Here is a 24500-nt window from a genome sequence, read left to right on the forward strand (position 1 = left end):
AGGCCAGCGCTCCATTGGCGACAGCAGCGGGCACGGCCGTCCTCGGGCCGGAGAGGGGAGCGGTACGAGCGGGGGCGCTGGCAACGCGGGTGGAACCTCGGCCGGCGTGGTCCCGCCCCTGGCTCCTGGCCCGCCCCTGGCTCCTGGCCCGCCCCGCCTGCCTCGCTTTGCTTCTCGCTCCGCCCCTCCCCCGCCCCGCCTCGCTTCCAGCCCGCCGAGCGGAGCCGAACGCCGGGTCCTCTAGGAATCTCGGGCCGGGCAGCACCCGCAGGGTTCTGCTGGCGTCCTCCGCTGCCATGAAGCGGGACCGGCTGGGCCGCTTCCTGTCCCCTGGGGCGGCCCAGCAGGGCGGGGCCTCGGACGGCGGCGGCGGCGGCGGCGGCCGGGCTCGGGGCCGCCCTTCCCTCAGCGGCGGGCCGAGGGTGGACCGGGCGACGGTGCGGCGCTCCTGGGGCCCGGTGGGGTCCTGCGGGGACGCGGGCGAGGACGGCGCGGACGAGGCAGGTGGGTCCGCGGCCCGGGCGTGGCGGGCTGGGGTCGCGGCGGGGGCTGCGCGTGGGCGGAGCTGCACTGACGCCCGGAAGCCGGCGCGGCCTCCCCTCCACCCGGCCAAGTGCGTAGCGGACTCGGGGCTGCGTCTGGATAGGCGCTGGGCGGCCGGCTCGGTTTTCCTCGCGCTCCGTGACGCTGGCGTCGCCGGCCCGGCCTCCCCGGCCGCGGGCTTGTCTAGAAGGGACCTGGCGTGAGGAGCGCTGTCACCGCGGGCAGGTCGCCCTGGGGTGCCCGCGCGTGGGAATCGCGCTCCCTGGCTTGGTGTCCTCGGGGAGCAGGAAAGGAGGCGGCACCTGCACTTGGCAGACAGGAAACCGCGGCGTTTCCTGGAGGGTGCAGCGCCTTCCCCGGGTCTCGCGGTCGCTGGGAGGAGGGTGCAGTTCCAGGTTTCACTCGTGAAGTTACTTCGCTGGGGAGGCCTTAGAGACCTTTGAAATTTGAAAGATTTCTTGGACCAGCGGCCACATCCCCGACAGGGCGGCTTGTCCCGCCGAGAGCCGCGCGCCCGAGCCGCTTGCTGTGTCCGGGGTCTCGCGAAGGGCGATGCAGGCGCTGCCCTCGGACCTGGAGTCCAGAACGCCCTCTGCTCAGGAGCCTCCTTTGCCGGCTGCTAACACTTCCTGCCGCTCTGTGCAGGAGCAGGCCGGGCTCTCGCCATGGGTCACTGTCGCCTCTGCCACGGGAAGTTTTCCTCGAGAAGTCTGCGCAGCATCTCCGAGAGGGCGCCTGGAGCGAGCATGGAGAGGCCATCCGCAGAGGAGCGCGTGTTCGTCAGGGACTTCCAATGCCTGCTGGGTGTGGCTGTCCGCCAGGACCCCACTTTATCTCCGTTTGTCTGCAAGAGCTGCCACGCCCAGTTCTACCAGTGCCACAGCCTCCTCAAGTCCTTCCTGCAGAGGGTCAACGTCTCCCCGACTGGTCGCCGGAAGCCTTGTGCAAAGTATGCCCTAGTCTGTTCAGGGCACGTTCAGGCTGTCAGTACTGCGATGTGACGCGTGCTGAGAGAGGGACAGGGCGTGCCTCGGCGGGAGCCTCTGGGTGGGGGGAACGGGCCATGCCCGGGCTCAGTGCGAACAGCCCTGGGACTGGTGTGGAGAGACGAACTGGGAGGAGCTGGGGTGAGGGAAGAGGTTACCTGTGGGGACCGCTGAGGTTTGAGACCTCGAGAGGGTTCTGTACGACAAGCGCTGTGAACCTCCGCTTGCTTGTCCTGCTCATGGCCACACTGATCCTTTGCAGGGTCGGTGCCCAGCCCCCAACAGGGGCAGAGGAGGGAGCGTGTCTGGGTGAGTCCTCCCCCGGTGGAGGGTGGGCTGGGTGCCAACCAGCCGTGGATCTGACATCTCTGTTGACTCTCTGCAGTGGATCTGATCACATCAAGCCCCCAGTGCCTGCACGGCTTGGTGGGTTGGGTGCACGGACATGCGGCCAGCTGCAGGGTCCTGCCCCACCTTCAGAGGACACTGTCCTCCGAGTACTGCGGCGTCATCCAAGTCGTGTGGGGTTGCGACCAGGGCCACGACTACACCATGGACACCAGCTCCAGCTGCAAGGCCTTCTTGCTGGACAGTGCGCTGGCAGTCAAGTGGCCATGGGACAAAGAGACGGCGCCACGGCTGCCCCAGCACCGAGGGTGGAACCCTGGGGACGCCCCTCAGACCTCCCAGGGTAGAGGGACAGGTACCCCAGTTGGGGCTGAGACCAAGACACTGCCCAGCACGGATGTGGCCCAGCCTCCTTCGGACAGCGATGTGGTGGGGCCCAGGTCGGGCTTCCCACCTCAGCCAAGCCTGCCCCTCTGCGGGGCCCCAGGTAGGAGGCACCTCTTGCTGGTGCTAGACCAGGATCTGTGCTCCTCAGTGGGGCAGGGTTTTCAGCAGAAAGTGAATGTCTCCACTGCTCTAGGTGGTGGCTGGGGTGTGGTGTGAGAAGGAGCAGAGCTTGGGGCTTCTGCCTGCGGCTGCTCACCACATCCAGAGAGCAGGGAGGGGCGGCCAGCCTGTCTCCGCCTCTTGCTCCTCCGTGAGCAGGGCTCTGTTCCAGCAGTTTCTGTGGAGACACGCTCATCAGACATCTAGTCTTTCTCTAAGTCTGTGCTTGGGGCTGAGGGGACTGAGGAAGAGAGAAGAATGGAGCCTTGTCTGTGGACGTGGGAGAAGAGAATGGCCGTTGCCTCTGTGGCTGCTGCCCTGGGCCAGCTGCAGGTCATTTCCTGGCACTCAGCCAGCCGCCTGGTGACACCCTGGTGTGGGCCAGTGTGGCACAGCTTTCTCTGCTGACAGGCTGAGGGGAAACACAAGGCCCTTGTTTGGGCTCCAGAACCCATAGCACTGTGGGCTGGTGCAGCTGCTCTTGGATGTTGTGTTAGGAGGGCCGGGGCCAGTTTCCTTCCAGCCTCTTGTCCTGTGTGTGCTCTGTGCACCTGTCCCCACCTGAGCACTCAGCTCCCACTTTGAGTCCTCAGGGGAGCTTCCAAAAAATGTAGCTACCTGTAATCCCAGCACTTTGGGAGGCTGAGGTGGGCGGATCACTTGAGGTCAGGAGATCAAGACCAGCCTGGCCAACATAGCGAAATGCCATGGATAATAAAAATATAAAAACTAGCCAGGCATGGTGGTGGGCATCTGTAATCCCAGCTCTTCTGGAGGCTGAGGCGTGAGAATCACTTCAGCCTGGGAGGCGGAGGTTGCAGTGAGCCGACATTGCACGACCGTACTCCAGTCTGGGCGGCAGAGCAAGACTCTGTCCCAAACAGAAACACAGCTACCCAGCTAGTTTAGTCAAATATGGGTGCACAGATGAGACAGTGCGGCTCCGGGCCTTGGGTAGGAACGGGATTGTGAGTGTCACATCTTAGAGCTGCTTGGCTCTGTAAACTTGTATGCAGTATGTTGAGAACAAGTGTATCTACCTACGTACCTTCCTACCTCTCTCTCTCTCTCTGTCTACTTATCTTTCTGTATGTCTACGTGTCTATCTACTTGTCTATCTACCTATTTGTCTACCTACCTATTTACCTATTTATCTGTCTATTTGTTTATCTACCTATTTATTTATCTGTTTATCTATCTGTCTACGTATTTATTTATTTTTGAGACAGAGTCTCGTTTTGTAGCCCAGGTTGGAGTGCAGTGTGCGATCTTGGCTCACTGCTAACTCAGCCTCCCGGATTCTGGTTCAAGCAATTCTCCTGCCTCAGCCTCCCGAGTATCTGGGACTACAGGCACGTGCCACCACACCCACCTAATTTTTGTATTTTTAGTAGAGATAGGGTTTCACCATGTTGGCCAGGCTTGGTCTCGAACTCCTGACCTCGTGATCCATCCGCCTCAGCCTCCCAGAATGCTGGGATTACAGGTGTGAGCCACTGCACCCAGCCAAGAACAATACTTTTTAAAACTTCTTTTAGCCCATGTGCAGTGGTTCACGCCTGTAGTCCCAGCACTCTGGGAGGCTGAGGTAGGCAGATCATGAGGTCAGGAGGGATAAGATTAACAGCAGGCCAGGCGCGGTGGCTCACGCCTGTAATCCCAGCACTTTGGGAGGCCAAGGTAGGTGGATCACGAGGTTAGGAGATCGAGACCATCCTGGCTAACACGGCGAAACCCCGTCTCTAGTAAAAATGCAAAAAATTAGCTGGGTGTGGCTGCGGTTGCCTATAGTCCCAGCTACTTGGGAGGCTGAGGCAGGGAAATCGCTTGACCCTGGGAGGCAGAGATTGCAGTGAGCCGAGATCCTACCACTACACTCTAGCCTGAGCGACAGAGCAAGATTCCATCTAAAAAAAAAACAAAACAAAAACAAAAAAGAAAACTTATTTTAAGTAGAGATGAGGTCTGTTTTGCCCAGGCTGGTCTTGAATTTCTGGCTTCAAGTGATCCTTCTGCCTTGGCCTCCCAAAAGGCTGAGATTATAGGCATGAACCATCAGGCCTGGCCGAGAGAACAGTAATATTTATTTATTTATTTATGGAGTCTCGCTCTGTCGCCACCAGGCCTGGCCGAGAGAACAGTATTATCTATTGATGGAGTCTCTGTCGCCCAGGCTCGAGTGCAGTGACACAATCTCAGCTCACTGTAACCTCTGCCTCCTCAGTTCAAGTGATTCGTCTGCCTCAGCCTCCCGAGTAGCTGGGACTACAGGCTTGTGCCACCACACCCGGCTAATTTTTTGTATTTGTATTTGTATTTTTTTGGAGACAGAGTTTTACTCTTTGTTGCCCAGGCTGGAGTGCAGTGGCATGATATCGGCTCACCACAACCTCCGCCTCCCAGGTTCAAGCGATTCTCCTGCCTCAGCCTCTCGAGTAGCTGGGATTACAGGCATGCACCACTATGCCTGGCTAATTTTGTATTTTTTAGTAGAGATGGGGTTTCTCCATGTTGGTCAGGCTAGTCTCGAACTCCCGACTTCAGGTGATCTGCCCACCCCGGCCTCCCAAAGTGCTGGGATTACAGGCATGAGTTGCCACACCCAGCTCAACTTTTTGTATTTTTAGTAGAGAGGGGGTTTAACCGTGTTAGCCAGGTTGGTCTTGATCTCCTGACGTCGTGATCCACCCACGTCGGCCTCCCAAAGTGCTGGGATTACAGGCGTGAGCCACTGTACCCGGACTGAGAACAGTAATTTTTTATTATTTTATTTTATTTTTTTGAGTCAGAGTCTTGCTCTTTTGCCCAGGCTGGAGTGCAGTGCACGATCTCGGCTCACTGCAGCGTCCGCCTCTCAGGTTCAAGCGATTCTCCTGCCTCAGCCTCCCAGGTAGCCGGGATTACAGGCGCGTGCCAACATGCCCGGCTAATTTTTGTATTTTTAATAGAGATGGGGTTTCACCGTGTTGGCCAGGCTGGTCTCGATCTCCTGACCTCGTGATCCACCTGCATCGGCCTGCCAAAGTGCTGGGATTACAGGCGTGGGCCACCATGCCTGGCCCAGTAATTTTTTAAATGTCTCAGGACATCCACCACGTCCAGGCTGTCCTAGGAGGACTGGGTCGGAGTCTGTGGAAGGACTGGGCTTTCTGGTTCTGCTATTCCTGAGGGTTCTGATGCTTGTTGCTGCCTGTGCGCTTCTAGACGTCGGGGTGGCAGGGCAGGATCAGAGGCTGCATAGTACTCTTGGCGGGGATGGGGCCAAGGTGGGGAGAACTTGCGGGTCAGGGACCCCAGTCTCCCTTCTAGTCATCAATAGTAGAATCAGGCCTCCTTGCAGGTGAGACCTTTCTGTGCTCCGTGTTGGTAACAGGAGCCTTGTTCTTTGTTTCTCAGGGCAGTTGGGTGAGAAGCAGGTTCCATCATCAACCTCGGATGATCGGGTAAAAGACGAGTTCAGTGACCTTTCTGAGGGGTGAGAGAAGAGTGGGTTTAAACAGCCTAAAATTTCTCCTTCAAAAACCATCCGTGACCTTTCTGAGGGGTGAGAGAAGAGTGGGTTTAAACAGCCTAAAATTTCTTCTTCAGAAACCAAACAGCCATCGTAGGGCCGGCTGCCCATGCCCTGATACCAAACTAAGCCATCATAGGGGCCGGCTGTCCGTGCCCTGGTTGGGACGCATCTCCTCTCGAGGTGGGGGGAGAGGAGGGGCTGGGGAGCTTCCGAGGCTTCTTGTCTCTGATTGGTGGTTTCCTGGGTGCCAGAGGTCACTCACAGACCTGAGGCAGCTCCACAGGGAGGCTGATAGGGTTTCTGACCCAGAGCAGCCTACAAGCGAGTTTGTTGAAACCAGTCTGGCTGGGTCCTTTGCTTCCGCTACTGTTTTAGGGCCATAGTTTTGTGTTCACTCCAGATGTTTCTGGAGTAGAGAAATCCCGACTTTAGCCCTTGACTATGACACTGTTGTGACTTGAAGCAGAGGCTCTGTGAGGAGGTGTTGGAGGAGGACAGGCCTCAGAAGGGACCCCATCAGTGTCTGCATAGTCCCTGGGCCACCCCTGCCTCTGAGCCAAGCGCCACTCAGGGCAGCTGTGCCAGGCTGGGGTTTGCACCGTTTCCACTCTTTCCTGTAAACCTTGACTGCAACACAGATGCACCTCATCCAAATGAGGACACCCCAGTTTGGGGGGCAATCCCAGTGGCGTGTGCAGTGATGAAGTCTGGCAGGTGCCAGGAGGCACCTGGGGTGGCTAAGACTGTCCTCAAGACTGCCAGGAGACGAAAACGCAACTCAGGTTGTAGAATAAAGGCCACAAGTCTTTTTTTTTTTTTTCTTTTGTGAACTTTTTTTTTAGACCGAGCCTCACTCTGTTGCCCAGGCTGGAGTGCCGTGGTGTGATCTCTGCTCACTGCGAACTCCACCTCCCGCGTTCAAGCGATTCTCCCGCCTCAGCCGCCCGAGTAGCTGGGATTACAGGTGCCCGCCACCACACCCAGCTAATTTTTGTATTTTTAGTAGAGATGGGGTTTCACGGTATTGGCCAGGCTGGTGTCGAACTCCTGACCTCAGGCGATCCACCTGCCTCAGCCTCCCAAGGTGCTGGGATTACAGGAGTTAGCCACTGCACCTGGCCACTTTTGTGAACTTAGAAGTGACTCATGGCAAACCCGTCAGCTGCATAGGGTTCCATAGGGTTTGCAGTTACAGGGTGAGGTGGTCGATTTCTCAAAGTCTGCTTAGCAGGAAGCTACCTTCGAGAGCCTCCACCCCTCCTGGGCCGCTGTGGAAAGGGCTGTTTACAAGTCCGGTGTCCTGGTGCCCGGAGCACATGGCTTGTGGGGATTACTGGCTTGTGAGCCTGGCTGGCCCTTTGTTCGGAAATGGGATTGGAAATCTGGGGATTTTAGATTTAAGACATTTTCACAAGAACTCAAACGTGGGACATGGGGGTCCATGTGTATCTTTAGGCAGGAGGTCTCGTTGGATCTGTCACTGCCCAGGCCCAGGGCTTTGCTGAAGATTCTCTCTTAATTCCTAGAGACGTCTTGAGTGAAGACGAAAATGACAAGAAGCAAAATGCGCAGTCTTCAGACGAGTCCTTTGAGCCTTACCCAGAAAGGAAGTAAGTGGGCAGCCCGGGGTCTGCTGGAGGTGTCGGTTGGGCGACCTAGACACCCGCCTGTCCTCCAGGGGCTCTCACTCCCTGCTGTGCCCCCCGTCATTTCACTCTCTCGTGTCCGGATCTCCCGAGCCCAGTGAAATGTGGCTTCCTTCAGTGAGCTGGGAGGCGGGGGAGGGGCAGGTGGGCAGGTGAGAAGGTGGGTCCTCCTGGTGGTTTGGAGCTGGGACCTGGTCTCAGCACTGTGAAGTGACCAGCAGGCCGGGGCAGGGCCGTCTCAGAGTCCCAGCAGTGGATGGCAGGTGTCTCTGTCGACAAAACCCAGTGTTGCTTCAGAAGGAGGCTCTTACGTCTCTTCTGCCAGTCCTGCCCTGGGTTCACACCCCAGTGTACCCTCCGGAACCCCCCAACCCATCGCTTCTGCTTTGTGTGCGTCTTCAGAGGCCCAAGGACCCAGCTCTGTCATCCTCCCGGTTCTGACCCCATCACTGATGTCCATGGCCAGGCAGCCACGGTCCACTTCCCTGTTGAATCACTTCTGTGACCTTCTTTTGACTCTGTTTTTGGGGATTTTTGTTTTCTCTCTTCAGTGAGAACACAGGCCCTGGTAGTGAGGGCTGGTTTTCACTTGTGCTGTTTTCTTTGCAACCCTGTACCCAGGAGTACCCAGAACACTCCCAGGTAGTTGGTGACTGACCCGGTCCCTGTCCTTGAGCATTTCACAGTCCAGAACAAAGGTCCAGAGGGCAGGCGGCTCTGAGCACCACAGTCAGCCACTAGAACCCTGCCGTGCAGACTGAGAGGTCAACTGCCTTTTTTCTTCGAAGTTCTGATGCTGTTAAGTTCTGAAAAGAGAAACAGGAGCAGAGGAGGAGGCCTGGAGAGAGATGAGAAGCAGAGGGCAGGACTGAGCCAGAGGGGCTGCAGCAGCCTCAGCATGAACAGAAAACTGATCAGGCCCAGAAAAGGTGCCCGGGGGTCCCTACCCTCAGGTTTGTTCCCAGGAGTCATGGCCGGTGGGAGTCCCTACCCTCAGGTTTGTTCCTAGGAGTCATGGCTCGGAGGGGGGTCCTTACCCTCAGGTTTGTTCCCAGCAGTCATGGCTGGGGGTGTGCCCGAGGCTGCTGTACGGAAGCCCCCACTCCCTGTGACCCCCGGGTTGAGTCCGAATCCCAGGACACCTGAGAATGTGTCTGTGGCTTGCTGCCCAGAAGGTCTGGGGCTGCTGGTGTGAGGAGGGCTGGGAGCTGGGATGGGAGGAGCCAAGTGAGCCTTTTCCAGATTGAGGCAGATTCAGGAGGGAGGGTCCTCTCTGCTGAGCCCCTGCTGCTGTGACAGGGACAGCACACTCAGACTGTGTCACTAGTCCCTCTGGGACCCCAGGAGTGCAGACAAAGACGTGCTTTGGAACAGAGACACAGGAGATAGGTTTTCAGATGCCTCTAGTAGAAGGGGTGACTTTAGTGGAAACTGCTGCGCAGGAGGCAGGACTGGGTGGTAGCAAGCATGGCCTCCTGACTGCAGCGAGTGCCAGGGGCACTTGGTTCCTCAGCTGCAACAATGAGACCCCCCTGGGAACCGAGAAGGGCCTTGGCACAGCCCCCAGCCCGTGTGCTGCCTCGCAGTCTTCTTGACTCTGACCTTAGAGTTCTAGCAGGCGTGCTCGCCTGTGTCCTCAGCTGGGGGCAGATGAGAAGAGACTTCAGTGATGTTTTAATGAGGGGTCAGTGGTTCCAGCCAGAGGGGAAGGCCAAGGCCAGTGCCCTCATGGGGAAAGAACTGACAAGCAGCAGTGAGGCCTGAGCCCAGCCCACCCGGTCCGTAAGGATTCCTGTCCCAAACACAAGCGCACAGAGACTGCAGGTACTCTGAAGCCTCATGTGCTGAGGAGGTGAGTGGTCAGTGTGGGAACAGCATGTCCAGCTACTCACAAACAAGGGGCCACCCAATCCAGGCAGGCAGGGCAGGTGAGGGGGACATGTGGCTAGGTCATGAAAACCAGTTACTAGGGACAGGGAGAGAAGGCGCAGCCTGTGCAAAGTCAACACAGTTCTTTTCAATGCGTTTTTGTCTTGGTTTTGAGACGGAGTCTCGCTCCGTTGCCCCGGCTGGAGTGCAGTGGTGCGATCTTGACTCACTGCAACCTCTGCCTCCTGAGTTCAAGTGATTCTCCTGCCTTAGCCTCCTGAGTAGCTGGGATTACAGGCGCATGCCACCACACCTGGCTAATTTTTGTATTTTTAGTAGAGATGGGGTTTACCCTGTGTTGGCCATGCTGGTCTCGAACTCCTGACCTCATGATCAGCCCACCTCACCCTCCCAAAGTGCTGGGATTACAGGCGTGAGCCACCGTGCCCGGCCTCAATGCACTCGTTAAAGAGAAGGGCAGTTAGTGACAGGGTCTCATGCTGTTGCCCAGGCTTCGGTGCACTGGCACGATCATGGCTGACTGCAGCCTTGTGTGCTCAAGCGAGCCTCTCACCTCACCCTCCCAGAGTGCTGGGATTGCCAGCGTGAGCCACTGGACTTGGCAGTGTAAACTATTTTTTTCATGCTATTGCATATGGATTGTTCATTGACAATATATAGAAACATAACTGGGTTTTGTGTATGGATTTTGTGTCCTGCAACTTTGCTGAAATAATTTACTCGGGTTTTTTGTATGTGGATCCTTAGGGTTTTCTACATAGGAGATCATGTCATTTGTGAATAGGGAGAATTTTTCTTTGTTTTCTTTTTCTTGTCCAGTTACTCTGGCTAGGGCCTCCAGTGCTGTGCTGAGAACAGTGGCGGGAGAATCCGTGTCTTGTTCCTGACCTTGGAGGAAGAGCTTTCAGTCCTTCATGATTGAGTGTGGTGTCTGCTGTGGGTTTCATGTAGAGGTTTTATCATGGTGGAGTTCCCTTCTGTTCCTGAGAGATCTCCTTAACTATCCTTATCTGGATCCAAAAAGGAACCCCAAGTGTGTCTCTTTAAGTCTCCAATAGATGCACACTGGAAGCTGCTGCATTTGCTGGTCCCTTAGGGACTTGCCAGACCAACTAAAATGCACGACCCCAAAGTTTTGGAGGACACGGTTCTTGCCCACCATGGTGTGAGCTAGCAGCTCCAGGAACACGGGCGGGGCTCCCTGCAGTGGAGGCGGGGCTGAGGAATGCTGGGGTAGCAGCTACTCACCCTGTGCTTCCCAGGGAACAGGACCTGTTCCTCTGAAGCCCTGCCTGGGTGGCTTGAGCTTGGAATCAAGCTGTCCCGTTTTGAGAGAGTGAATTCTGAGCTTTTTCCTAGCATAAGGTCGTTTTGATAAAGGAGTGGCCCTTCGGACATCCCTGTTCTGCTGTCCTGGTATCTCCAGTTTTGGGTTTTACGTGTAGCACAGGGTGAAACTTTAGTTCTCAGAACCCACCCCTGCTGTACCCTGCGCCCTCGCCCTCTGCTGTGCTCGCCCCAACCTTGCTGTGTCCTGCGTCCTCGCCCTCTGCCGTGCTCGCCCCTGACCCTGCTGTACCCTGCACCCTCGCCCTCTGCTGTGCTCGCCCCTGAGGCCTCCTGTCCAGAGTCACTCTGGCTTTGGTGGCTTCAGGTAGATTCTGAGGGTCAGTCAGCCCAGAAGCAACTCAGGAAAGCTTCAGAAAAACCATCTCTCAGGTTGAAGAGACAAGAAACATCTGCAAATGGAGAACAGAAACCACTGAATCTGGGAACCTCTTTTTTTCAGGGTCTCTGGTAAGAAGTGTGAAAGCAAAGAAGCCAAGAAGTCTGAAGAACCAAGAATTCGGAAGAAGCCGGGACCCAAGCCCGGGTGGAAGCAGCAGCTTCGTTGTGAGAGGTGATGCCTGGAACGCGAGGCTCGCCCTGCCTGTCGGGGCCGGGGCTCCATGCGTGCTCTTCATTGCAGGGAGGAGCTTCCCACCATCTACAAGTGTCCTTACCAGGGCTGTACGGCCGTGTACCGAGGCGCTGACGGCATGAAGGTGAGCACTGCCTGTGCCTGACCCAGGCCCGGCAGCTGTCAGTGTGAACCTGGGGAGGTAGCAGGTGTTTCTGCAGCTTGACTCAGACTTGTGCCCAAGGACTCTCGTGACCTAGGCTAACGGAGACCTGGAGCAGCCCTAGCCAGTGCCGTCCTTGGAAGTAGATGTGGGGCCAGACTTTCACTTGAGACATCCCCTGGGGGGTCTAGAAGTTTCTTGGAGTGAAGCTGTGAAGGAGCCAGTGGTGTAGCTGGAGGAGTTGGATCTGCCTTCCTTCCAGGGGCGTCAGCTGTCACCCGCTGAGGGCTTGTGCTGCGTGGCCCGGGTGAGGCTCTGAGGGTCTCTCACTGAGTCTCTCCTGCAGAAGCACATCAAGGAGCACCACGAGGAGGTTCGGGAGCGGCCTTGCCCCCATCCTGGCTGCAACAAGGTTTTCATGATCGATCGCTACCTGCAGCGCCATGTGAAGCTCATCCACACAGGTATGCCCATCGCCAATGTTGCCTACGCCGGTGACAGCCAGGGGCACGTGACCTGCTTTCCAGTCTTTCTCATACCCATCCCCGCCCCGAGTTGGGGGTCGCGTGCAGGTGGCTAACGGGGTCTTGGGTACTCAGTCACATTGGTAGATGAAGGCTAGAGTAGGGCATCACTGTGAATCTGCCTTTCCCTGTGATGGAAGGAATTCCTGACTTCCCCAGGATCTAGGCAGTTTGTCAAAACTAATAGCCAAGCAATCTTGGTGTCCTTTTGCGAACTGATCATTTTATTTTTTAATTTTTTTTGAGACGGAGTCTTGCTCTGTTGCCCAGGCTAGAGTGCAGTGGCACCATCTTGGCTCACCACAACGTCTGCCTCCCAGGTTCAAGCGATTCTCCCGCCTCAGCCTCCCGAGTAGCTGGGATTACAGGCACCCACAACCATGCCTGGCTAATTTTTGTAATTTTTGGTAGAGACAGGGTTTCATCATGCTGGCCAGGCTGATCTCTAACTCCTGACCTCAAGTGATCTCTGCCTCCCAAAGTGCAGAGATTACAGGTGTGAGCACTGCACCTGGCCCAAACAAGTGTATCTTAAAAGGGAAAGTGGAAGGCATGAAGGCATGCCAACTCTGGGGAGCTGCCCCCGTGGACAGGGGGGAGGCACGTGTGGTTCTGCTTCTTCACTTGTGTGTAGGTCATGTCATTAAGACCGGAGGTGGATGGGGGAATTATGACTGAGGGTGCTGTCTCTGTGCCCGTCTTATTTTTCACAATTTCTATAATACACAAGTTACTTTTATAATCCAAGAAGGATATGTTTTCAAAATGACAAACTTGGCTGGGCACGGTGGCTCACACCTGTAATCCCAGCACTTTTGGAGGCCGAGGTGGGTGGCTCACCTGAGGTCAGCAGTTTAAGACCAGCCTGGCCAACATGGTAAAACCCCATCTCTACTAAAAATACAAAAATTAGCTGGGCATGGTGGCACACACCTGTAGGCACAGCTACTTAGGAGGCTGAGGTGGGAGAATTGCTTGAACCCAGGAGGTGGAGGTTGCAATGAGCTGGGATTACAGCACTGCACTCCAGCCTGGGCAACAGTGAGACACTGTCAAAAAAAAAAAAAAAAAAAAAAAAAAAAAAAAATTGTTTGAACCTCGTGGACCCGCATATCCATGGTCAGGGACTCGCATTCCTGGTATTCAGAGGGCTGCCTTTTCATAAGTGCAGGTTCTGTAAGGTCTTTGCAGGGCTAATGTTGGGACTTGAATATGAGCAGATTTTGGTAAGGGGTGGGGGGGTCCTGGAACCAGCTGAGGACAACTGTATATTGATCCTTACATGTACAGTTTTCCTTGGTTTTGAACTTATTACAGAATAAGAATTACTTATTTATTTGTACTTGAATTTACTGAAGTATTTTTTCATTAGGATTGCTTTTTACTGCTGGGTCATCTCCTGACATGTGGGTTGTTATTTTTTGGGTTCTCCCACGTCTCTCCTGATGGCAGCAGTTCCTTGGGTTTGGTTTTTCAGACTCTGTATCTGTCCAGTCACTGATGGTCACAACCAGGCCGGGTGCAGTGGCTCACGCCTGTGATCACAGCACTTTGGAGGCTGAGGCAGTAGGATTGCTTGAGGCCAGGAGTTTGAGACCAGCCTGGGCAACATAGTCAGGCCGTCCCTACCAAAAACATTTTTTTAAATTTATTGATGGAGACGGTCTAACTCTTATCACCATGGCTGGAGTGTAGTGGCGCGATGTTGGCTCACTGTAACCTCCGCCTCCCTGGTTCAAGCAATTCTGTCTCAGCCTCCTAGGTAGCTGAGATTACAGGCACCTGCTGCCACGACGGGCCGTGGAGAGGGTTGACGGAGTCTTGTTCCGTTGCCCAGGTCGGGGTGCAGTGGCACAATCTCGGCTCACTGCAAGCTCCTCTTCCCGGGTTAAAGCCATTGTCCTACCTCAGCCTCCCAAGTGGCTGGGACTGCAGGTGCCCACCATCGCACCTAGCTAACTTTTCGTTATTTTCAGTAGAGACAGGGTTTCACCATGTTAGGGAGGCTGGTCTCAATCTCCTGACCTCGTGATCCACCTGCCTCGGCCTCCCAAAGTGCTGGGATTATAAGCATGAGCCGTGACGCCTGGGTAATTTTTGTATTTTCAGTAGAGAGGCGGGTTTTGCTGTGTTGGCCAGGCTGGTCTCCAGTTCCTGACCTCAGGTGATTTGCCTGCTTTGGCCTCCCAAAGTGCTGGGATTACAGGCATGAGCCACTGTGCCCAGCCCCCAATTTTTTTTTTTTTCAGGACAGTCTGTGTCTCCCAGGCTGGAGTGCAGCGGTGCAATCTCGGCTCACTGCAACCTTCACCTCCTGCGTTCACGTAATTCTCCTGCCTCAGCCTCCCGAGTAGCTGGGACTACAGGTGCGTGCCACCACACCTGGCTAATTTTTGTATTTTTAGTAGAGACCGTTTTACCATATTGACCGGGCTGATCTTGAACTGACTTCATGATCTGCCCACCTTGGCCTCCCAAAGTGCTGGGATTGAGCACTTTGTGTAAGCCACTGCATCGGCCCCCCAAATTTTTTAAAGTAGCTAGGCATGGTGGTACACACCTGTGGTCCCAACTACTTGAGAGGTTGAGGCAGGAGGATCACTTAAGCCTGGGCGTTCCAGGCTATAGTGAGCCATGACTGTACCATTGCACTCCAACCTGGGCAACAGAGCAAGACCCTGTCTTTAAAAAAAAAAAGAATTGCTTGAACCTGGGAGGTGGAGGGTCCAGTGAGCTGAGATTGGGCTATTATTGCACTCCAGCCTGGGCAACAGAGCAAGACTCAAGTCTCAAAAAAAACAGAACAGCGTAGAGTAAAATGCCAAGGTAGGGTTTCCCTCCAAAGGGAAAAGTCTGTCTTGTGAAGTTTCAGGGCTTGACAGCTGTGTAGGCAGCACAGGGTGAATGGGTCTGCATGTCCACATGTGGCATTTGTGGACTAGCAAGTGATATCTCTTTGTTCAAGGGTGTGAGAAAGATGTCCAGAGCGAGTACAGCCATGCATATCCCCAGCCCCTGGGTATGGACCCCTCTCATATGGAGATGAATTCTAGAGAACAGCCATAGCTGTGACAATCAGTAATCTATACAGCCTTAGTGATATGGCTTCCTTTAAGAATTTCTAGGCCAGGCACGGTGGCTCACACGTGTAATCCCAGCACTTTTGGAGACCGAGGCAGGTGGATCACAAGGTCAGGAATTCAAGACCAGCCTGGCCAATATGGTTAAACCCCATCTCTACTAAAAATACAAAAATCGGCTGGGCATGGTGGGGGGGCGCCTGTAATCCCAGCTACTCGGGAGGCTGAGGCAGAGGAATTGCTTGAGCCTGGGAGGCGGAGGTTGCAGTGAGCCGAGATCACGCCATTGCACTGCAGCCTGGGTGACAGAGGAAGACTCCATCTCAAAAAAAAAAAAAAAAAAAAAATGTGGTTAAGGAAATATAGATTTCTGAAGTTTCCTTAAAAACCATCCTCAAATGCACACGGCTGATGAAGCCATGTGACAGTGTATCAAGCAGTTTAAAGATCTTAATAAATGAGGCCCTCAGAGGCCCCTTGCTTGGGCCTGCTGCATGGTGAACCATGTGCGGAAACATCTTCCCAGCTGTGATGCTTTCACATTGTCATCGTCGTCCCCCTGGGAGGGTGGAGCATCAGGGGCCTGGACTCACTGGACTCTCCTCTCTCAGAGGTGCGGAACTACATCTGTGACGAGTGTGGACAAACCTTCAAGCAGCGGAAGCACCTTCTCGTCCACCAAATGCGACATTCAGGAGCCAAGCCTTTGCAGTAAGTGTGACTCAGGCCCCCCACCAGGGCTGTGGCCCACGCACCTTCTTACCTGCCTCTGTCCCCCAGGTGTGAGGTCTGTGGGTTCCAGTGCAGGCAGCGGGCATCCCTCAAGTACCACATGACCAAACACAAGGCTGAGACTGAGCTGGACTTTGCCTGTGACCAGTGTGGCCGGCGGTTTGAGAAGGCCCACAACCTCAACGTACACATGTCCATGGTGCACCCGCTGACACAGACCCAGGACAAGGCCCTGCCTCTGGAGGCGGAACCACCACCTGGGCCACCGAGCCCCTCTGTGACCACAGAGGACCAGGCGGTGAAGCCCGAACCCACCTGAGGACGGCAGTGAGGATGAGCACCTCTAGCAGCCTGGACTTCACGGTGGCTGTGTCAGCCTCACCCTTCGTGTGCACCCACATGGGAGGGTCGGAGGGTGCTGCCCGCCCTCGGTGCTGGAGGCGGGCTTGGTGTACGGCTCGAGTAGCCTTCCTCTGCTCTGGGACCAGTGGTTTATTTTCCTGCAAACACTGAGTGACTTGGGGCCAGACAGTTTATAAATAATTGATTCCTTTTCCCCACTAAAGCAATCGAGGAGATTTGTAATCCACTTTTTAGTGCAACAAGAACTCCATGTTATGCTTGTAATAAATTATTTACAAAGGAGCTGGGCTGGTGTGCAGTGGCAGGTCCTGTCAGAAGAGATGAGGCTCCTGGTATAGGTCAGCGTCAGGGGCAGCCTGCTGTCTGCTCTGGAGGGCGGCGCTCACCTCTGGGTCGCAGTCCCCACGATCAGCCAGCAGCTGTGAGAGAGGAGCAGGTCCTCAGCACGTGCCGCCCACTAGGCCTCAGACCACAGCGGGGGGCTCTGGCAGAAATAGTTGAGTTGCACTGCCAGCCAGGTGGGCACATGGCCCAGGCAGCTGTGAATTCTCATGTCCCCCGCATGGCCCAAGGTGGGCATCTTGACGTTACCTCTGCCATGTGTGAGAAGCTCTTTTTCGGGCACCGAGGTATTAACTGCAGCAGAAAAAGACGAGCTTTTGTTATCAGTTCCACGGGGTTGCCCTAGAGAGAAAACAGGCAAAGTCACAGGGTAGAAGACATACTGACACAGGGCTGTGTGTCCCCCATAGTCTGCATGCTGTGCCCGGACATTCTTTGGCAGAAGGAGTCTCAGGCTAGGGGGAGCTCCCCTGGAGATGGGACCGGCCCTTGCACCTGCCTGACCCTGGAGCTCCAGGCTCCTGCCAGCTGGAGGTGAAACTGTGCTTGTATCCCCAGCCACGAAGAGCTGGACCAGCTTCAGGTACATGTCGACAGCAACATGCAGGAAGGCCTCTTCCCTGATGGCCGCGTCTTCATGGAAGTAGGAGAGAAGACTAGAGGTAAAGACATAGTGACAAATGGCTACAGACTGCTGGAAAGGTAGCAGATGATGCCAAGGGATACTGCTCATCTGTGGAGCAGAGGCACAGGCAACCCTTCCCATCTGGCGGGACCCAGAGGTGCTAAGATGGGGGTCTGGGAAATATTGCCCCTGCCCTGACCAGCCCTGTGGGTGAAGGTACCTGTAGAAGGCGAAAGGCAGCAGCCTGGTGTGCTGATCCGGGGCCACGCGGAGGAGAAGCTGCCCCAGGCTGAGGTCTGCAACACCAAGAAGTGGCTCAGGCAACTCTGGACATCTCTGCCTATTATCAGTGCTGGGGGACACCCCTGGGGGTTGGGATGTGTACCCTAAGAGGCCTGGCTGTGGGGATAGCGTGGGACGAACAGCCTGAGCTGAGGATACCCGGGTACCTGTCAGCAGCTGGGAGAGGAAGGGGGGGTCGCCCTCTTGCAGGAAGGTGGGTGTGGTACAGAGAGAGGCAGTACCCATGATAGGCCCATTGGTCCTGGGGTTGACCAGTGAGCCAGTAAATTATCTTACTGCTTTAAACAAGTTTGTACTTAATCTGTCCCAACTAAAATGGAGCTTATAAACTTAGCAAGAGGATAAACTCATAGAAATGAATTAGTGAACCTCGAGGGCTCGTTCTTAACATTTGAAAGTTGCCTCTGAAAAGAGCGGCCCTCCGCATTTGCGCCTCAGCAGCGTGTTTCTTACCACTCTCTGTCAACTGAAAGAGCGCCAGCCAGGATATCTTCCTCTTCTCTAAACACTCGAGGATTGCTGCACAAACGTGGAAAGTCTTCGGTGGGTCCGTGGTGCTCTGTAAACCGCGGGAGACCAACCCTGAGAATGGCCGACCTGGTGCTCCCATGGGTAGGGGGGTACAGCCCTCAGCACAGAAGAGGGCATTTCCTCTTTGCTTACTGAAAGTCTTAAAACTGGTGACAACCTATAGAAGGTAACACTGGGCCTCCGGACAGAAGTGGCTCAGGTAGGAGGCCAGGGACTTAGAGCACCCACACCAAGGCTGCTGTACCACATCCTCAAATAAGACATTCAAAGAAAGGCCCACAGGCCGGATGCAGTGGCTCATGCCTGTAATCCCAACACTTTGGGAGGCCGAGGTCGGCGGATCACTGAGGCCAGTTCAAGACCAGCCTGGCAATATGGTGAAACCCTGTCTCTACTAAAAATACAAAAATTAGCCAGGCGTGGTAGGCTCACGCCTGTAATCCCAGCTACTCGGGAGGCTGATGCAGGAGAATTGCTTGAACCCAGGAGGCAGAGGTTGCAGTGAGTTGAGATCACACTACTGCACTGCGGCCTGGGAGACAGAGTGAGACTCCCATCTCAAAAAAAAAAAAAAAAAAAAAGGCCCACGGCTTGGGAGTTCTCACACTTCTGCAAACACAAGGAGCTCCTGAGCTCGTCTGGAAACCCTGACTTGGAAGCTGGCTGCCTGATGCCCCTGCCTGGCCCACAGCGGGAGAGGACACCTTGGCTGGGAAGGTCTGACTTACATTTAAGGTCAGATGTGATGAGAGCAGGCCCATCAAGGAGAAGAAGAAAAGGAAAACCAACAGCTGCAAATACAAATGTGCATTTATTATTACATTAAAATTACCTGTGCTCTGTCATTCTAAATGAGGCTGACACATTCCTCTTTAATTGAAAGTTTTTACATAGAGACCATAAATCCTTTAAGTGCATCTTAGAAAACTTTCCAGTCACTTTTAGAGAGACAGCGTAATTGAGAATTAATTACTACTGGCTGGGTCATTTCACACTTGCCTTTAAACAAAGCTAGAAACAGTTTGAAAAAGTGACAAGAGCCAGAAAGAGAAGACTGCTGCGGTTTCCTTGGCTGTGCACAGTCCGAACTCACCATCATCTCCCCGCAAGGCCTCCTGTCAGAAGTGTTTGTAAAATCCTTGAAGATAAACCCACAGGCTCCATCCTAAAGCAGGGCCTGACGGGGCAGGGACTCTGTGGACACTCCTCTCCGCACACTAAGGCCTTAAGGCCCTGGAGCCACTAAAATCCCTTCTAACAAAACTGCACAAGAAACCTGAAGACGTACTCAGAAGAACCCCCGTAGGGTTGTTACAATCACCAAAACGCTGGGCGCTGCTGTCAGTCCAGCTTTTAGCTGGTGTAAGTCGTGTGCTGACACGGCACCTATGTGTTGAGAATCTCGGGCTGATCACAGAGGGCTGCTTGTTTCTGTTCCTGTTCTACACACACCACCCTTGGCTCCCTGCACAGAGGGCTGTGTGGGTGTCGCTGGTCTTGTGGGGGCAGGCAGGCTTTCCAGGGCGCAGCAATGAGGTGGGCAGTGGGTCTGAGTCGAGCACGGTCCCTGGCCTGGAATTCAGAGCAGCCTCTTCTCCCAATCATTTCCCTATGCCTATGGCTACAGACAGTCCCATCCTTGCTGCCTCTTGTCCCCAGCACCCCAGCTCTGAGCTGTCTCACTGCAAGCTTATCTGGGGCTGTCCCTCGGCACATGAATCAAGGCTACTGCAGCATGAATACAGAAGGCACCACTTGAAGGCTGACAGCCTTTACACTGGGCTGTGATGAGGATAAAAATAAGCTGAAGAAAAGCACTTCAAGCCTGGGCAACACACTGAGACCCCCAACTCTTTTCTTTTTTACTTAAAAAAAATTTTTTTTTTTGAGACAAGTCTTGCTCTGTCACGCAGACTGCAGGGCAGTGGTGTGATCTTGGCTCACTGCAGCCTCTGCCTCCTGGGTTGAAGAGAATCTCCCGCCTCAGCCTCCTGAGTAGCTTTACAGGCTATGGGATTATAGGTGTGCACCACCACACCCAGCTAATTTGTTGTATTTTTAGTAGAGACAGTGTTTCACCATGTTGCCCAAGCTGGTCTTGAACTCCTGACATCAAGTGATCCACCTGTCTCGGCCTCCCAAAGTGTTGGGATTACAGGCATAAGCCACCACGCCTGGACTAGAGACCCTCATCTCTTAGGAAAAAATTAAAAAATTAGCCGGGCATGGTGGCACACACCTGTAGTCCCAGCTACTCCAGAGGCTGAGGTGAGAGGATGGCTTGAGCCCAGAAGAAAGAGGCTGCAGTGACCTAATTGCACCACTGCACTCCAGCCTGGGCGACAGTGAGACCCTGTCTCAAATACATACAACCATTTAAAAAAATCAAATTATTATTTTTACTAGTAAACTTGAGAGTCAAAGTCTTACTCCAAGCTGACCAGGCACAATGGCTCACGCCTGTAATCCCAGCACTTTGGGAGGCTGAGGCGGGAGGATCACGAGGTCAGGAGATCGAGACCATCCTGGCTAACCCCATCTCTACTAAAAATACAACAACAAAAAAAGTCTTGCTCCAAGCCTCGTATTTGTCTTTAGAAAAACAGTTCATCAGGCAAGCCCAGATAAACAGCACTGATTGAAACCAAGCTTGTGAGAAATCAGTGAAAGAATTTCCTATCTTGCCTCCTCTCTCTCGCAGTCCAGCTTCTTTAGCTGTTTCCTGACGTTTTCTTCCCTGACTTGTTGAATCGCAAAGTGCAATGCAGCAGCTGAGAGCCAGTCCGGGTTGGGTGCTGGGGAGGCAGCATCAGGAGAAAGGAAACTGGGACAGAGAGAACAGGATCATTGCACGGCCTTACAACCATACAACCACGCCATAGAAACCAAGCCCTTATTCCCACCTGTCACCTTTGGGGCCTGCCTTTCCATCAGAGGACACAGAAGGGTTTCCGGACCATCAGAAACTAGGTCTGCATCCCCCAGCACCCCCAGGTCCACATGAGAGTCTGGGCAGGTGCTGCCCCCAGGGCATCCTGGCGTTCTGAGAGCTGCTGACTGAAGAGGCAGCTGGCCTGGTCCTGTCCACCTTGCCCTGTGCTCTTGGGCCCCAGCTGCCTAAATTTTGGAAGAGGCCTCAGTTCTCCATGCCTGGCCTGTGGATCAGGCATTCCCTCCTACAACAGAGAACAAAGGACTGCCTGGCTCTGGCCCCAGTGTGGTGTCTGAGTTTTCTAGCTGGTTAAAAAATTGGTAGGAAATTAATGAAACAATGCTGTGGTTTAAGAGACTTTAAATAAGCTGGGCATCGCGGTTCACACCTGCAATCATAGCACTTCGGGAGGATCGTTTTAAGCCCAGGAATTGAGACCTGCCTGGGCAACACAGCAGGACTCAATCTCAAACAAAAACAAGGCAGGGTGCGGTGGCTCAAGCCTGTAATCCCAGCCCTTTGGGAGGCTGAGGCGGGCAAATCACCTGGGGTTGGGAGTTTGAGACTAGCCTGACCAACATGGAGATACCTTTCTCTACTAAAAATACAAAATTAGCCAGGCATGGTGGCTCACGCCTGTAATCCCAGCTACTCGGGAGACTGAGGCAGGAAAATCGCTTGAACCCGGGAGGCGGAGGTCGTGGTGAGCCGAGATCGTGCCATCACACTCTAGCGTGGGTGAGGAGTGAAACTCTGTCTCAAACAAAACAAAAAAAACTTCAGACAATCTGATCTGTGTTTGTAGAATTAGAACTGGAGGTGAGACCTGCTTTCTCCTTTTTTTTTGAGATGCAGTTTCTCTCTTGTTGCCCATGCTGGACTACAATGGCATGATCTCAGCTCACTGCAACCTCCACCTCCCGGGTTCAAGCAATTCTCCTGCCTCAGCCTCCTGAGTAGCTGGGACTACAGGCACACACCATCACACCCAGCTGATTTTTGTATTTTCAGCAGAGACGGTTTCACATGTTGGCCAGGCTGGTCTCAAACTCCTGACCTCAGGTGATCCACCTCCCAAAGTGCTGGGATTACAGGCGTGCGCCACCGTGCTGGGCCCCTCTTCTGTTCTTTCAGTAGACTGCGAGCAGCCAAACCCTGAGGGGACCCAGTGTGGCATCAGGGATTCAAAACTAGTCACAAAGTAAGGTGTCCTCCAAGGAGGCAGGATGGGTACTAGCAGTGCCCTCTGATGACCCCTTAAGAACACGGCACCCACATTCATCAGGTGGAGTGGCTATCAGCAATGTGGTCCTCAGAAGGGTGTGTGAGCCTGGATTGCGCCAGGAGCTCGATGGTTTCCAAGGACCCGTGAATATCTGACTGGGGTCCACAGGTCAGGGTAGGCTGAACATCTGCATCCCTGAGGTCCCCATGACACTGACCCTGCCAGCACGAGGCCCACTCTGGGAGCCCACATTAGATATAAGAGGAAGAGGAGCAGGTGGAAAGGAATCACTTGAGCTCCTCACTCAGACGGGAGCCTGGGAGAGGCCGTTTTTTTTTTTTCCTGGACAGAGTCTTGCTCTATTGGCCGTTGGAGTAATCTCGGCTCACTGGAAACTCCGCCTCCTGGGTTCAAGTCATTCTCCTGCCTCAGCCTCCCCAGTAGCTGGGATTACAGGCGCCCGCCACCATGAGAACTCGGTTCTTTTCTCCCTGCTCACACAAGAGGCTGCCCACACCGCTTCTCTCAAGCAAGCCAGCGTGTTTAGATGACCTCGAGCAGGTCCCGAAGTGCATCTGGGCAGGCACACCCCGTCTCACCATCCAAACGTACTCGCTGGCAAACTGCCGGCCTTCTTGCAGCTTCTGCAGTTCCCGGGGCAGCGGCCTCTGGCAGTGTCTCCTCCACTGGCAGAGCAGCACAGGCTCCAGGCTCGGCCACCACAACTATGGAGAAAGCACCAGGACACAGATGAGTGTGGCTGAGGTGGACACACCTCCACTGCCACAGCCATGACAAGCCCCCAGCGCTCCTGAAGGCCACCACGGGCCCACGCCCACCCTGCGCTCTGGAACTCCGAAGCCAGTATCTTTTTACCTCAATTAAGGCTCAAAGCAGTTCCATGAGGCATTATTACCTACACTCATGGAAGACGTGGAATTTGGAGAAGGAAGAGCCTGGCCTAACAAAACAGTGAAGGGACCACACTCCCCTGAGCTAGGAATGCCTGGTCCTTGGATGCCCTCAGCTGAGAGCTGGCGTTCCAAATACCGAGGAGTTCATTTATCATGAATTCCACCAACTGAGCTACAACTCAGTGCAAATGCAGCCTGCTTGGGGAGCTCCCTGGGGAACATGCTATGCTGCAGCAGAAAAAGGCCCTCGTGTCCCTGATGACTGAGAAGGGTGACAGCTGTGGTCTTCAGGACTAAGTGAGCCGCCAAGGAAGTCAGGGAAATGCTGCCCTCCTCCCCCTCCTGGGACCGTGGGCTGCTAGGGGAGCCTGCTGAGCTCTGGCGGGAGCTGAGGTGAAGTCTCTGCTCCGAAGTCCCAAGAAAGCATGGTCAGGCGCAAGTGGGCCACAGTTATGCTCTCGTGAGGGGGCACAGGCAGCCACCGTACAGTACAGCCTCCAGCCAGTGCACAACCCAAGACCGTGAACAAACAAGCCCCACACCCCTGTGGACACGAAGGTGCCTGTGGGGTCTGAGCGGGGTCCACAGGGGAAAAGTCCTGAGGGTGCCCATGGTGACGGCGGTGGGGGCGGGGACGGTTCTGGGAACTCAGGATGCGCGGCCCTCATCTGCTGCGAGCTGACATCTTTAACTGTGGCCTCCATGGCTCCTGAGGCACTTTCTCTGAGATGATAACACCCGTGATGGAGACGTGCTGCAGAGACGCCAGAGGCAGCCGTGGAGTCTCCCACTCATCCCCAAAACAAAACACCCAACAAGACAGCTGGCCCACCAGAGCAGAGGTCAAAATTAAGGGGCATCTCGTCTGGCACTTGGCCAGTATGAAGTCGACCATCAGGGAGGGGTCTCTGCTCCTCAGACAGGCGTTCAGGAGGCCCTGCAGGAGAGAACGCACCAGGAGGTCAGCAGTTTGCGAGGACCCACAACCAGCAGAGTGCAGGAACTCGCAGGAAGCTGACAGGAGGATCCACCCACAGAGTTCTGAGAAGGCCATGGGAGGGGCTGAGGGAGTAGCTCACCCTGAAGAAGTGGGCAGTGATGTCCTGTGTCAGGGCACCTCCGTGGGAGCAGAAGTTTCTCTGAAAAAGAGTTCAAGGCAGGTAAGAAAAGGCCACAGGAAGAGAGGCGACACCAGTGTGCAGAGTGGCTGCGGTGGATTCAGTTGTGAGAAAAACACTCACTAAGGTTTGGCGTGGCCACCATGGATGGTGCTCCTAGCTGACCAGGCCTGGCGCCCTGGCCATGCTGTCGTGAACCTTAACGGCTTCCCTGGGCAGCCAGATCCTGCAGCCCACCAGCTCTGGCCCAAACAGTCTTGTAGGTTCCAAGAAGA

General features: G+C 54.7%; 2 protein-coding genes across 9 annotated transcripts in view; one reads left to right on the plus strand and one right to left on the minus strand.

Moving 5' to 3' along the window:
- The first annotated feature begins 104 nt into the window (after nucleotides 1–104).
- Nucleotides 105–16517, plus strand: ZNF276 (zinc finger protein 276). 3 transcript variants are annotated; one of them, XM_063613073.1, is made up of 12 exons: nucleotides 105–504; nucleotides 1189–1492; nucleotides 1792–1838; nucleotides 1915–2364; nucleotides 5820–5866; nucleotides 6780–6901; nucleotides 7464–7547; nucleotides 11263–11373; nucleotides 11443–11518; nucleotides 11883–12000; nucleotides 15752–15851; nucleotides 15921–16517. In XM_063613073.1, the coding sequence occupies exons 1-12, from the start codon at nucleotides 297–299 to the stop codon at nucleotides 16189–16191; spliced, it is 1938 nt and encodes a 645-aa protein (XP_063469143.1). In that variant the 5' UTR covers nucleotides 105–296; the 3' UTR covers nucleotides 16192–16517. The 3 variants fall into 3 exon arrangements, with proteins under 3 accessions (XP_063469143.1, XP_055088890.1, XP_063469144.1); XM_055232915.2 differs by lacking the exon at nucleotides 6780–6901 and having other exon boundaries at nucleotides 5820–5898; XM_063613074.1 differs by lacking the exon at nucleotides 6780–6901 and having other exon boundaries at nucleotides 1934–2364.
- FANCA (FA complementation group A) overlaps nucleotides 16451–24500 on the minus strand; it is a 77615-nt gene continuing 69565 nt past the window's right edge. For 3 of the 6 annotated variants that reach the window (XM_063613052.1, XM_055232894.2, XM_063613054.1), the window contains 10 exons: nucleotides 24187–24246; nucleotides 23940–24044; nucleotides 22806–22918; nucleotides 20722–20860; nucleotides 18765–18827; nucleotides 17959–18064; nucleotides 17423–17498; nucleotides 17077–17233; nucleotides 16827–16919; nucleotides 16451–16654 (listed from right to left, as the gene is read on the minus strand). In XM_063613052.1, coding sequence (XP_063469122.1) covers nucleotides 16547–16654; nucleotides 16827–16919; nucleotides 17077–17233; nucleotides 17423–17498; nucleotides 17959–18064; nucleotides 18765–18827; nucleotides 20722–20860; nucleotides 22806–22918; nucleotides 23940–24044; nucleotides 24187–24246 — 1020 coding nt within the window. In that variant the 3' untranslated portion in view covers nucleotides 16451–16546. Of the gene's footprint in view, nucleotides 16655–16826; nucleotides 16920–17072; nucleotides 17234–17422; nucleotides 17499–17958; nucleotides 18065–18764; nucleotides 18828–20721; nucleotides 20861–22792; nucleotides 22919–23939; nucleotides 24045–24186; nucleotides 24247–24500 lie in introns of those variants that run through there. The other 3 variants (XM_063613053.1, XM_055232895.2, XR_010114535.1) reach the window with 2 other exon arrangements.

This window comes from Symphalangus syndactylus, chromosome 11 (assembly GCF_028878055.3).
Source record: "Symphalangus syndactylus isolate Jambi chromosome 11, NHGRI_mSymSyn1-v2.1_pri, whole genome shotgun sequence".
Lineage (NCBI taxonomy): Eukaryota > Metazoa > Chordata > Mammalia > Primates > Hylobatidae > Symphalangus > Symphalangus syndactylus.

Excerpts from the sequence above, each read along its gene's own strand:
- ZNF276 (XM_063613073.1), top strand. The coding sequence starts at position 297 with ATGAAGCGGGACCGGCTGGGCCGCTTCCTGTCCCCTGGGGCGGCCCAG. Across the intron at positions 5,867-6,779 it reads CATCAACCTCGGATGATCGG|ACCGAGCCTCACTCTGTTGC; the intron begins GTAAAAGACGAG and ends CTTTTTTTTTAG. Across the intron at positions 15,852-15,920 it reads TCAGGAGCCAAGCCTTTGCA|GTGTGAGGTCTGTGGGTTCC; the intron begins GTAAGTGTGACT and ends TCTGTCCCCCAG.